The following is a 13,976-nucleotide window of genomic DNA, read 5'->3' on the forward strand; positions in this document are numbered from 1 at the left end:
ACCCGCATTACTTCCGACCCATCAGTTTTCTCCCCTGTATAGGGAAAACGATGGACAGAATAGTAAAAAGACGCCTCCTCGAGGAACACGATCTTCTCGGTCATCGACAGTTCGCATTCCGTAAGGGACTCGGTACAGGGTTTCATCTAGGCTGCCTCGGTGAAATAGACAGTGACGCCGTAGCCAACAGCTTGCATGCAGACATTGCCATCCTAGATCTCGCCAAGGCCTACAACACGGTATGGTGTGAAGGAGTACTTCGCCAGCTGCACCAATGGGGTGTTCACGGAAACCTTGGCTGTTTTTCAAGCAGTACCTCAGTGGCCGCAGCTTCAGGGGTGGTATTGGAGGAAAGCAGTCGAGCCTGTTTCGGGAAACTAACGGGGTACCCCAAAGGTCAGCCTTGGCAGTCACATTATTCTTGGTTAGCTCCCTTCAATTCTGTCGGCCGGTGGGCCAACTCAGTCGGTTTCCGTATCTCAACCCCAAAATGCGCTATTGCGCACTGCTGCAATTCCCATCATGTAACCACTGGCAGGCCAGTCAAAACTTACCATTCATGTCTGGAAGAAGTCTAAAATTTTTGGTGTGACTATCGACCGGTAGATGATTTTTCTCCCGCACTTCCGATTGGTGAAAAAAGACTGCGAAAGTAAAAAAACGACTTATCCGTACCATCAGCTCGCGTCACCCGAAGTGGAATAGGCGAACCGCACTCAACATCAGCCAGGCACTCATCCATAGTCACCTGTTCTACGGTCTCGAGATAACCAGTCGAAATTGGGAGGGCTTAGTAGATATCCTGTCACCACTGTTTCATGGAGCAGTCACACTGACCTCGAATCTACTGGCCAGCATCCCCGCCGAAGCCGGCTGCGTTGATACCGGCGTACTTCCCTGCCGATGGGTACTGGCGGTAGCTGTCCTGAAACGAGCCGTGGGCTTCTTAAAAAAAATCTAGTGATGAGTGTCACCTTCTTCAGACAGCCATGGACATCCATACCCAATACACTTCTCCCTACAGCTGCATTGGGTCTGCAACCACGCCTGGCACGAGCGTGGCCCGAACTTAGACAGCAGCCTGGCTGTATCCGCCAGAGCAGGTGACCCTCTAAGTACTCTCCTAGCTAAATTCCTCCAAATGGTTGAACACAAATACCCTCTAATCATCTGCATATTTACACTGATGGCTCGAAGCTTAGCGAAGGCTTTGGGGCGGGCCTCACCCGTCGCCTACCCTCTGTTTGCTCAGTCTTCTACGCAGAAGCAACCGCCATCACCATTGCCATCATCATCGCGGTTCATCCGCGACCCTTTCGATTACAATCTACCAACTCATGTACCACCATTGCTTAGTGCGCCCTTCGTCACAACCGGACTGGGTGTTGGGGAGGTTGTGCGGCCCTACATGCGTGCTGTCACCACCGAGCGCAATATCTATGTGAAGAGCTCAATAACTATGTTAAATGCAATGTAACGAAATCCTTTTTTCAAGGCGTATGACCCTTAGTGGATAAAGCATTATTAAATATAATAATAATAATAACTTTTACTATACAAATAAAATACGAGTAAATTTAAACAAGCTATTTTGGTTCGTTACAAAAAAGAAACGGGATATTGCTAATTTCAAAAGTCATAATTGTCTTTTCAATGCATCGTGTTCCACAATACAAATTTAGCAAGAATTCAAAGCTTTTACGAAAACTAAACAATTTAGCCTTATTATGTCTTTGAGAAAGTTTTCCTAGTTGGTGATCCCCTCCTTTTTATTAAAATAACAGCTAGAGTGCTTTGAATTTTACCAAATTAACTTTTTAATCATTCTAGATACAGCCATCCTATCTTTAGTGAAGTTGTAGATCGACTAATTTTAGAACAGTTTGCTGAAAACATGGTTTCAGGTGTTTCTTGGAAAAAACTATTTTATTTATATGAATAAAATAGTCCACGATGATGAGTTCTACGGCATGGCATTGATCAAACTATAATTGAACAACTTGCCCTTTATCCTCAACATGTAGATATGGTCACTCACCGACCTCCATATAGGCACTCCAAATTCCACTCTATTTTTTTTTTTTATTCATTTCGTTTATTTGATAGGCACAAATGCGTTAGCTTGGCGGTGCCAAATTCTTTTGTTTTTACATTTTTTATATTTTAAAACTAGGAGGTTACAATGTTGAAATATTTTTTTAAAAAAGAAAAATTTTACAGCTATCTTAAGACTAGAAATAAGATTCTATATACAAGAGAGGGGGCGAAAGATTTTTTTTATGAAAAAATTTTAAAACAAGGAATTCAATAGTAATAATTTTTAGGAAATATTTACAGTTATCTTAAAACTAACAATATAGTTTGGTACACAAAAGGGGGAACAAATATTTATGAGAAAATTCGCAGGTGTTTTAAGACTAGGGATACAATAATATTTACAAGATGGGGGACAATAGTTTTAACAAAGAGGTAAAATTACAACTATCTTAAAACTAGGAATACAGAATACAAATTTGAACTTTTTTAGCGGAGACTTATGCTTGGTCAAGATATTCAGAGGGGGGCTGTAGAAGCAGTTGTATCAAGGACAGGGGAGAGAAAGCGTAGATGGTGACCGGGAGAGAAGAGCAAAACTTGCAACTTTCGCTCAAACGGGAGATCAGCGAAAGATTACCGCCTCAGTCTAGTAGGTCGGATTGGCGGATGGTATTCTTCGGACCCGCGGGGAATCCTTCAAAAGTCATCGGACCTTGAGTCGCTCTCGCTTCAGTTTCCGTAGTGGTAAGTGCGACGGCGGTTACATAGTTGCAGTCTGGAGCTGATCGGTCCCACAAGGCAAGAGAAAGCTTCTAAAACGAGAAATAAAAAGAGAGGGGCTAAATTGGGATATTTGTCGTTTTTATGAAAGTATAAATAAGGGACATATAGGGGAAATCACGATTTGCCAGTATATCTCGGACTGGGACATTGGGTGGTCTACCTCGGGCCCGAAGGGAATCCTTTAACTGAGACCTGGCGTCCAAGTACCCGGCGCATACCCAGACAACGTGCTCGATGTCGTGATAGCCCTCGTCACAAGCGCACAGACTACTCTCCGCAAGCCCAATACGCCGCAGATGCGCATCCAAGGTGTAGTGGTTGGACATAAGTCGGGACATTACACGAATAAAATCCCGACCCACATCCATCCCCCCTGAACCAAGGCTTCGTTGATACCTTTGGGATAATGGAATGTAGCCATCGTCCAAGTTCACCATTGCTCCACGAGGTTTGCCAACTGTTGAGTGTCCTCTGACGACAAATACTAAAAAATTCGTTGAAGCAGATTGGTCTTTCGTATATGTCACCATTTAATGCGCCCACCTTTGCTAATGAGTCGGCCTTTTCATTGCCCGGGATAGAGCAATGAGAGGGGACCCAAACAAAGGTAATTTGATAAGATTTTTCAGATAACGTACACAAGGACTCCCGTATCTTCCCCAGGAAATATGGGAATTGCTTTTTGGGCTTCATCGCACGAAGAGCCTCGATGGAGCTGAGGCTGTCCGAAATGATGAAGTAGTGATCTGTGGGCAGAGTGTCGATGATCCCAAGGGTGTACTGAATTGCAGCTAACTCTGCGACGTAAACTGAAGCGGGATCATTGAGCTTGAATGAAGCGGTGATAGTATTGTTGAAGATACCGAAGCCAGTGGACCCATCGAGATTTGATCCGTCAGTGTAGAACATTTTGTCACAGTCGACTTCTCGGAATTTATTATAAAATATATTGGGGATCACTTGCGGGCGTATATGGTCCGGGATTCCACGAATCTCTTCCTTCATGGATGTGTCGAAGAATACAGTAGAATCAGAAGTATCTAGGAAACGAACACGGCTGGGAGTATATGAAGAAGGATTAATGCTCTGTGCCATGTAGTCGAAGTACAAGGCCATAAAGCGGGTTTGAGAATTAAGCTTGACGAGCCTCTCGAAGTTTTCAATCACCAACGGGTTCAGAATGTCGCATCGGATGAGCAATCGATATGAGAGTTCCCAAAATCGATTTTTTAGCGGAAGAACGCCCGCCAGCACTTCGAGACTCATCGTATGGGTCGAGTGCATGCAACCCAAGGCAATGCGCAAGCAACGATACTGGATTCTCTCCAGTTTGATGAAGTGTATGTTCGCAGCGGAGCGGAAACAGAAACACCCGTACTCCATCACCGACAATATCGTTGTTTGGTATAACCTGATCAGGTCTCCTGGGTGAGCACCCCACCATGTTCCAGTTATTGTTCGGAGAAAATTGATCCTTTGTTGGCATTTCTGTTTCAGATACCTAATGTGACATCCCCAGGTACCTTTAGAGTCGAACCAGACCCCGAGATATTTAAATGTGAAAACCTGGTTGATCGTTGCACCCATTAATAGAAGCTGGAGTTGCGCCGGCTCACGCTTCCTGGAAAAAACAACCAACTCAGTTTTCTCCGTGGAGAACTCAATACCCAGCTGAAGAGCCCAAGCAGACAAATTGTCCAAGGTATTTTGTAATGGTCCTTGCAAGTCGGCAGCTTTGGGCCCTGTAACAGAGACCACCCCGTCGTCTGCAAGTTGCCTTAGCGTGCATGAATTGGCAAGACAATCGTCAATGTCATTCACGTAGAAATTGTAGAGCAGGGGACTTAGACATGAGCCCTGGGGAAGACCCATGTAGCTAAATCGCGATGTTGTTAAATCGCCATGCGAAAAGTGCATGTGCTTTTCAGATAACAGGTTTAGCAAAAAGTTATTTAAAATTGGCGAAAGACCATGCTGGTGCAGCTTCTCTGACAGAATGTTGATAGAAACTGAGTCAAAAGCCCCCTTAATATCCAAGAAGACTGATGCCATCTGCTCTTTGTTAGCATAGGCCATTTGGATTTCTGTAGAAAGCAACGCAAGGCAATCGTTCGTCCCTTTGCCTTTGCGGAAGCCAAATTGTGTATCTGACAGTAAGCCATTTGCTTCAACCCAATTGTCGAGGCGAAACAAGATCATTTTCTCGAACAACTTCCGAATACAGGACAGCATTGCAATCGGCCGATATGAGTTGTGGTCGGAGGCTGGTTTTCCTGGTTTTTGGATGGCGATGACCTTCACTTGCCTCCAGTCATGAGGGACAATGTTACCCTCAAGAAACTTGTTAAATAAATTCAACAAGCGCCTTTTTGCAGTGTCAGGTAGATTCTTCAGCAAGTTGAATTTGATTCTGTCTAACCCTGGGGCGTTATTGTTGCATGATAAGAGAGCAAGTGAGAACTCCACCATCGAAAACGGTGTTTCGTTCGCGGTATCGTGAGGAGACGCGGCGCGGTACGTTTTCTGTACCGGGACAGAGTCCGGACAGATCTTCTTGGCGAAAGCAAATATCCAACGGTTTGAATATTCCACGTTCTCGTTGGTACTATTACGGTTACGCATACGTCGAGCCGTACCCCAAAGAGTGCTCATCGCTGTTTCTCTCGTTAACCCGTCGACGAACCGGCGCCAATAACTACGTTTTTTGGCTTTCATTAGACTCTTCATTCGCCTTTCTAACGACGCGTACTGTAGATAGCTAGCGGGTAACCCGTCTTCCCGGAAGGCCTTATATGCAGTGGACTTTTCCGCGTACAGCTCTGAGCACTCTTTATCCCACCACAGGGTGGGAGACCGTCCATGGGTATTCGCGCTGGGTACTGGTTTAGTCTGAGCTTGATTCGCACTGTCGAGAATCAAGCCAGCCAAAAACCTGTACTCTTCCTCCGGAGGAAGTTCTTGAGTGGATTCGATTTTAACGGATATCGCGGTCGCGTAACTCTTCCAATCAATGTTCCGTGTGAGGTCATACGATACATTGATTGTTTCCGATGGTCTTGAACCGTTAGCAATTGAAATCACGATAGGCAAATGGTCGCTACCGTGGGGATCAGGGATCACCTTCCGCATGCAATCTAACTGTAGCGAAGTCGAGCATAGAGATAAATCCAACGCGCTTGCGCGTGCTGGTGGTGTAGGAATCCGCGTCATTTCTCCCGTGTTTAAGATGGTCATGTTGAAATTATCGCAAAGATCTTGGATTAATGTTGATCTATTATCATCATGAAGACAGCCCCATACCGTACCGTGCGAGTTAAAGTCTCCCAGAACTAGCCGCGGTGCCGGTAAGGATTCCGTAATATTACAAAGCGTTCGGTGCCCTACCGAGGCTCTAGGAGGAATGTAGATGGAAGCAATGCAAAGGTCTTTACCTTTGATTAAAACTTGACAAGCGACAATTTCAATGCCTGGTGTCGAAGGGAGGTTAATTCGGTTGAAAGAATAGCACTTTTTGATCCCCAAAAGTACTCCTCCATAGGGGTTTTCTCGATCCAGACGAATTATATTAAAGTCGTGGAAGTTGAGATTTATATCGGAAGTTAACCAAGTTTCACATAATGCGAAAGCATCACATTTTAAACTATTTAGTAAAAATTTAAAGGAATCGATTTTCGGGAGGATACTTCTGCTGTTCCACTGTAGAACAGTGATCGAATCGGTGACCTCGTTCGATGACTTAGCCATCGAAGGATACGATCGCTGCAAGGAGGGGCCATTTAGTAGTCAACTGCTTCAAAAATGTTTGCACTATAGGGAGAAAACGTATCAGAAGGCTTTTAAGAGGATCAGTAACATTGAAAGCTGTGAAAATTAAGTCCACTATGTCAGAAAATTTCATTAGTCCGCTACTGGACTGAGTATCTGTTTGAAAAAAGGGGACACTTGGGGTTTTTGGTGTCCCTGGAAGTGGTGGGTACTCCTTGTTAGAATTAATATTTCCAAGTCCTGGAGCAAATTGCTTCGGCTTTTGTGCATCACTTCCGTTGGATTTATTGATTGCGGTTGGCGCACTCTGAGTGGACGACACCTTGGCACCCTTACGAGGCAATGTAGGGGAGGCTAGATTTCTCCTCTTCCTGGATTCCCCTGGGTTAACCAATGATGTTCCCTCTTGTGGGTCGTCAGATTCTTGCTCAACGCCAGCCAAAAGAGCAAAGGAATTTTCGGAAGGGACAGATGGCGAAGCATTCTTTAGCATTTCTGCATAAGAGTGCCTCGAGCGATCCTTAAGGGAGCGCTTAATTTTATCCCCGCGCTGCTTGTACGCCGGGCATGACTTAAGAGCATGCGGAGGGCCCCCGCAGTAAATACACTTCTCAGTTTCTCCACCGCAAGCGTCATCCTCATGCTCTCCCTCGCATTTGCCGCACCGTTTTCTATTGCCACAATAAGTGGCTGTGTGGCCCAGTTGCTTGCAATTGCTGCAGTTCATTACCCGCGGTACAAATAGGCGAACAGGTAGGCGAACCTTATCCAGGAGGACATAGTTGGGAAGAGCAGATCCGGAGAAAGTCACCCGAATCGAGTCTGACGGAGAATAAGTTGTCTTATCATCTTCAGTTTTTGCGGAATACAATTGCTTGCATTCCAGAATTTTCACCTTTTGAAGTGAAGGGTCCTTAAAGCAGCCAACCCCGTACTTCAACAGGTCTTCGCACTTTAGACCCGGTTCGGCGACGACCCCATCGATCTCCACAACTCTACAAGGCACATACACTTTGAATTGCTTCGTAAAACGCTCGCTGCGAGCAATCTGGTTTGCCTGGTCGAGGTCATTTACTATAACGCGTATCTTATTAGCTCGAACACGTGTTATCTGAGCCACGGACGGGTAGTTGGCAGTCAGCTCCCGTGAGATTTCTAGAATATTGGGCGATTTCGTGTTGGGCCGGGAATACACCACCCAGGGTCCAGTCGAACTGGCTGGGTATGTTTTAATACGGGGAGGACTGGGGGAATCAGGGGAGGGAGTAATTTCGGGTTTATCCGGTATATCCATGGGAATATCATTCCCATCCAATGTTACTTCGCCCTCGGCCATTTAGGCACGAGGATAACACGTGGTGTAAACGAGAGATGAAACTTATATTCAGGGGAAAGGGCAGAAGTAGAGACCGATCGGGGAAAGGGAAATGAAAGAAAAAAAATACTTAGCTTATATAGCGGCGATTCCGGCTATTCTGGTATTCACTTCACCAGCCTGGGCACCGGCGAACAAAGACTGCCTCGAACAATGGTTGACCTTCACTGACAATTTATTCTTGTTCACTTTATGCACAGCACCAGAAAACGAACTGCTTCGATCGAGAGCTCGGAGAGTTATGAAATTCCACTCTATGTTCTGTCTTCTCACCGCCACTGTAGTAGATCTGATACTACACTTTTTGCAGCCCCCGTGCAAGCAGGGTTCTCGCAGGCTCCTAATGTGAGTTTCTAAATACTAAGTTTCAAATCAGTTTCCGTTAAACATTGTCATGTTCTTTGCCGAGTATTCCATCCTGTATCTATATTTTAGTAAATTTTGTTGTTGTTTGGTTATTCGGCACGCCGCCTTACGAGGGTTGCGATACCCTCGTAATGATCTTGAATATAGCTGACGAGGCACCGCCTGTCTCCTTCAACCGTCCGCTCCGAGACAGATGCTGTTCAGAGCCGCTCCTAACATGGAGAACAAAAGCTGTTCGATTTTCGCCTTTTACGCCAGCATACGACCAAAGATCATTCGACGAAAAAAATATTGGAGCTTGTCACATTTTTATCCGAAAATTACAAAAATCTGAGTTGTTTCTTTCCAGTTTGCCGTCTAAATCAAATTTCTATTGTTCCAACGGAGAAGTGCGTACTATAGGGGTGAGGAAGTTCTTGTATGTGTCTATACACGTTTACTTTGGGTGTGGGTATGTTCGAATGGATTTTGCTTTAAGAAAGGACATGTTGGATCTCTGAGTCTCTGACGGAGAGGGCTGCGAGCGGCTCTGCTCTTGATTGTGTCTGTATATACAATGATGTTTGTGAAACGTTTGGTGACGGTGTTCTCTTCCCATTAACCGAGTCAAATCTGTGCCACGTGTACTGGGCTGCAAGCTTGTTTGGGGCGTGTTCGACCCGAGCTCTGGTTCGCTACGTTAAGATTGTGTGTAGCAAGAGTAAGATGTTTCATCTGTAATTGACATACATTTGCATGTTTCTTTTTTTCCTATCCATGCTTCATAGTCGTAGGGGCATTCAAAATTGTTAAGTCCAAACTGTAAACAGAGGGACCAGCACTTGTCAAATTTGTGAGATTAGGGCATTTCATACAATGGTCAATTGAAACGTTTTGCTTTGTGCGCATGCTGTCGGTGGTGTACACACCCGATGTATGTATGCTTATAGGTGCATTGACGGTTGAAATAGGGTTTGCACATGCAAGTTAATACCATACACTTCTGTTTTATACGTGAGACGAATTTGCACGAGGTACGGGATAAGCTTTTCCGGGTCCATAGGAGTCTTTTTGTATAGGGTTATGCGCCCTGATTGGCTGCATTAGGGAGTGGTCGCACTAACAGACTGACAGTCGGACCCATACTACCCATACCCAGATGTTTTGGCATAATGTTTTACTACACGTTATTTTGGCTTGTGTACTGATTTGAAATGTATGTCTCTCCAAGCGTGGTCAATTTGAATGGCGTGTGGCAACCGGTGACTGATACACTAATGGATCTAATGGATTCTTACTGCCGTGTCATGGTTGTGTTCTCTTTACTTTTGTCTTGTTGGTATGTAGGAGATTTATGAATACGAATAGCTTATTGTGAATCACGTATACAAGCACTGTTTTTGAATTGAAGACTCATTCATTTCTTATTTATTAGCTTCCGTTGTCACAAGACGCCAAATCACTTGTGTTGATATTTTTACCCTAGAATGATGCCCTATCATGAAGGTATGAAGGTACATTCGGCTCTTCCTTTCTCATATCCGCTTCTACATTTCCGTTCATATACCATATTGTTTTTCTTCATTCGTAATTTACGAGTTTGATTTGATTCTCCTTTAAAACGGAACCTATATTCTTCGTCGCCCTTTAGTGCAAAAATACTGTCAACTATCTTATGTTTTTGTACGTACTTCCTTATCATATCTAGTAGTCGGCACAATAATAAATTAATCGCGCAGAAACCATTGCTTAGAATCGACATTCTGTTCCCGCATTTAACTGCCGTGGAAGTAACACGTTGCCCATTATTTTCCTATTATTTTTGCGGTTCAGTATTAGTAAAAGTCCCCCTCCTACTACAAAATTATTATTTGTGTACAGTTCTACCTGACTTGAGAAATCGGTAAATTGTACAAAAATATATGTTATATAGGATTTGGTATTCTATTAGGACGATCGCCGGGAAAAATTAACGACTGATAGAAACTACAAGAATTCGCCGCGCGGTAGTAAATAAAACGATATCGATTAATTAAAATTAAAGCTATGTTGCTCATAGTTGGCTAACTCATGTTGCTTATTTCGCCAATCATATTAATACAACAAGGAATAAATTTCCCAGATTCTCGGTGGCCGGCTGCCGAGAGCCGTTTTATATGACAATGCTGTCACCTTGGTTGGTTTATTATCATCAACGCTATTCGTCGAGAGATAGCAAAATGTCGCGAGCGGATATTGGTATCAAAAAAGATGGCATGTTACAAATTCGTTTATGGAGAAAGCACGTTTTTAACACGTTTCGATCACGATAATCACACTAAGATACCAGTATAGAAAGATTCAATGAAGTATTAACAGTTATATTACAAAAGATATCTCGAGCCAATAAAGATAATTGCATGACAATCTATCTTATTGTTCTAGAATTGATGAGCTTTGCCGGTCCCTTATCTTTTAAAAATATTGTTCAATTAAATAAAAGTAACACTCCCGACGGCCGGCTGTCCGGAGTTTGAATTGCATATTTCACACCGAGTTTCCAAATAATAAAACAAACGATAAATCTTTTAAAAATTCTCGGCAGCCGGCTGCCCAGAGCAATTAACACATGATAGCATTTATGAGAGTTGCGTAGATCATATCACTTATCAAGGTGAATCCCGATTTATGTAACTGTTTATCCCATCCCACTAACAAAACCACCTTCCCGTGGCAACCGTGGAGATGCAGAGGTATACACGGTCTCCATAACAACGGTTGTTACACTAACATTCCTTCCCTTCCCCGATGTCTGTAAGGACGTGGCCGGCGCCGTTATTGACAGTTCAAAATGTTGAACTCTCGAAACGTGTACATTGAGAATGGAAAGCTACTCCCAGGCTCCATTCGTTGATTCTCTGTGCAATTTCGCTTGTTCTGGTCAATCACGGAGTAGCAACTACGAATTGTATGGTCATCATGCTCATGCTCATGCTAAATCAAATTTCTATTGTTCTTTTATTTGGTATGTTGTATACCCAACATTTTCTCAGACCTGCTATTTAATCTTTTGTGGATCGTAGTATTGATTTTAGTGAATGACTTGTAGAGTAGAATGGGGTCAAATAGGTATGTGGGTACAAAATACAGTATAGGGCATTATCTTTGCTATGTTATTGCAGAGGTCGCTCGTATTGCGTGAATTAGATACACGGTAAAGAACATCGTTGACGGCTATCATTTCGACTGTTTCCGTGGATCCTTTACGATAGGTCAGCCGTTTGGGGGCACTATAGGTCACTTCTATAATGTAAATTTGAATTATTTTGACAGTAAAATTGTGCGCCAAAACGAATTGAAGAGGACAAAAAAACACAATTGCATCTGTTCAAGATGGCGTAAGTATTCGATCAGCCGCTAAACAATCGAAAATCTCCGAAGCGCAAATGTGATCGTCGCACAGTTAACTACCACGTGAGTCGAAATGCACAACTTCAATTCCACACTCTGGCGACGACGAGGACACTGAAGAAGTCATTCGCAAATACAAAACCAGACCCAGATGCTGAAAAACATGTTTTTTCAACATTTCCTTCCACGGTTTCATGATATTTTCACATCATTTGCTGCTTCCTAATTTTCTTACCTGAGGATTGCATTTATTATTTGTGTTATTAATTTTTAAATAATCTGCAGTATTCTTACTCTTCAAATAAAAGCTGATTTTATAGGCGTGTACAATGTTTTATTTAATCTCGAATTAAATATTTTAAAAACATCTAAAAAAGTACCTTCGCCGTATTGGAATTAGCTTGAAAAATATTCAGCCAGGCATAAATTTTTTTTTGTCAAAATGTTACCAGATGTGTAACCTTTCTAACGAGTGCTTGTTTGTCAAAATCAGTGTAAAAGTAGCATCGCACGAGCTCGCCAAAAAACGGACCTACTTAACCACACCCTGCTCTACTATTGAAATCAATATCCATCTCCAATTTTTCTATTTCGTTCAGCAGGGGGAAACCCTAATTTTGTTGAAATCTACTGCTATCCTTTTAAAATATTCAGTTATTCGGGTTAAGGTTGTGAAGATGGTTTGTGTATAACAATGTGGATATTTTATCAAATATTGATTGGATTGTTTGCCCTGGATACCCATTGAGCCTGCTGCCACTTTTAAAAATGATTTCAGTATTTTTAATTTTTGTTCATCCACTTAGTGGTAAACTAAGCATTTTAAGCACCATGTTATGTAATGCTGCCATTGAATACTCAATGGCATGGTCAAACGATTTCAGTTTTATTTAATTATACCACTGGCAAAAGCGAAAAGAAACAGTTTGGATTTTTTTACCTTGGAGATCTAATTTCTAAATTCTTTCATGGTTCCTACTTGCAGTTGTTATAAATTCTGGGGGCGAGAGAAAAGTCTATAAGATTCCTCAAGGCTGCATTTATCAAATAATCCACTCGTAGGTACCCACCAGTGTTTCCATGGACTTTTCCAAGCTCAAATCATGAAAGAAAAATAGGATTTAAATCTAAATATCTTTAATTTTATTTTCATATAAAATAGGACACACTCGCTGCAATCAAACAAAAGTGCAACATACGAGAATTTCCTCGCCACTCAACTGACGTTTGATCTCTCTTCCAGCTCTATACCCCCGCAGTACGTGGGAAACAGCACCGGTCAGATGAACGATCGTGGTGACGTCGTAATCGTAGTTCCTAACATCGACTCCGACCAATTGGATCCAGCCGGAATAGAAGAACTTGCCTCCGTCTGCATCGATACCGAAATCGAAATCGAACCCGGTAGCCCGAAAACCATCACGGAAAGCTCAAGTAAGTACCGGCAATGCTCAGCATGTTTTTTGCAAGCTTTACCACATAACCATCACCATCAAAGGGATGGAAATTTAAAACTAAGATGACAATTATTTTGTCCACGCACATGTACATATGTTAAGTGCTCACAAGTACACTGTCACACAACCGTGAAAGACTTGTAGAAATGAAACAATTTTCCGGCAAAATTTGCTTTAAGTTCAAACAGGATGCAGACGTATGTGTGCCTTGTTAGTGAGTTTCAGGCGATATGTACAGATTATTTCCACCCGGTAATACCTCCTATCCTGAGCCTATTCTATCATGTCGTCGTGTATGTATATAACATAAGCTTACATACCGCCGCAACAGATCGTAAATCACATGGAAAAAGTTTCACGCTTTTACAAGCGAGCTTCTTCTGAACGAGAGCATCTCGAGAGCTGCAGTTGCCGGCAGTGTAGATGTTAGATCCCTTTGCAATTCATGACAATGGGCCAGATATCGAAATATAGCGACATAATTGCTGCATATGTGGATTACTTATATACTCTGACAAACTAAACTCACTACAATTTTTTGAACCTGTAAGAGACAATTAAACATTTGAACACTATGTAAGAGTATTAGATATTAGTTTGCCTTAGGACATACTTGTACATATAAATACAGCAACAAACAGGCACGCTTTTTATAAATTTTCTTATATATCTGAATCATTGCGAAGCATTCTCCAAATCTGCGTAGCTTCGAACGATTTCAGTTTTTTTTGTCGCAAATTTTCGTTTTCTTGCCCACGGTGCAACGACTTATAACCGACACTTTTGTGCAGGCACGTTAAATATTTACTCGCAATTAACTAAGA

General features: G+C 42.8%; 1 protein-coding gene across 9 annotated transcripts in view; it reads left to right on the forward strand.

Annotated features, from left to right (window-relative positions):
* LOC131694076 (potassium voltage-gated channel subfamily KQT member 1) overlaps window positions 1–13,976 on the forward strand; it is a 1,057,856-nt gene that overhangs the window by 977,891 nt on the left and 65,989 nt on the right. For all 9 annotated transcript variants that reach the window (XM_058982447.1, XM_058982448.1, XM_058982449.1 and 6 more), the window contains one exon: window positions 12,939–13,129. In XM_058982447.1, the coding sequence (XP_058838430.1) occupies window positions 12,939–13,129 (191 nt within the window). The remainder of the gene's footprint in view (window positions 1–12,938; window positions 13,130–13,976) is intronic.

This window comes from Topomyia yanbarensis, chromosome 3 (genome assembly GCF_030247195.1).
Source record: "Topomyia yanbarensis strain Yona2022 chromosome 3, ASM3024719v1, whole genome shotgun sequence".
NCBI classification, from domain to species: Eukaryota; Metazoa; Arthropoda; class Insecta; order Diptera; family Culicidae; genus Topomyia; species Topomyia yanbarensis.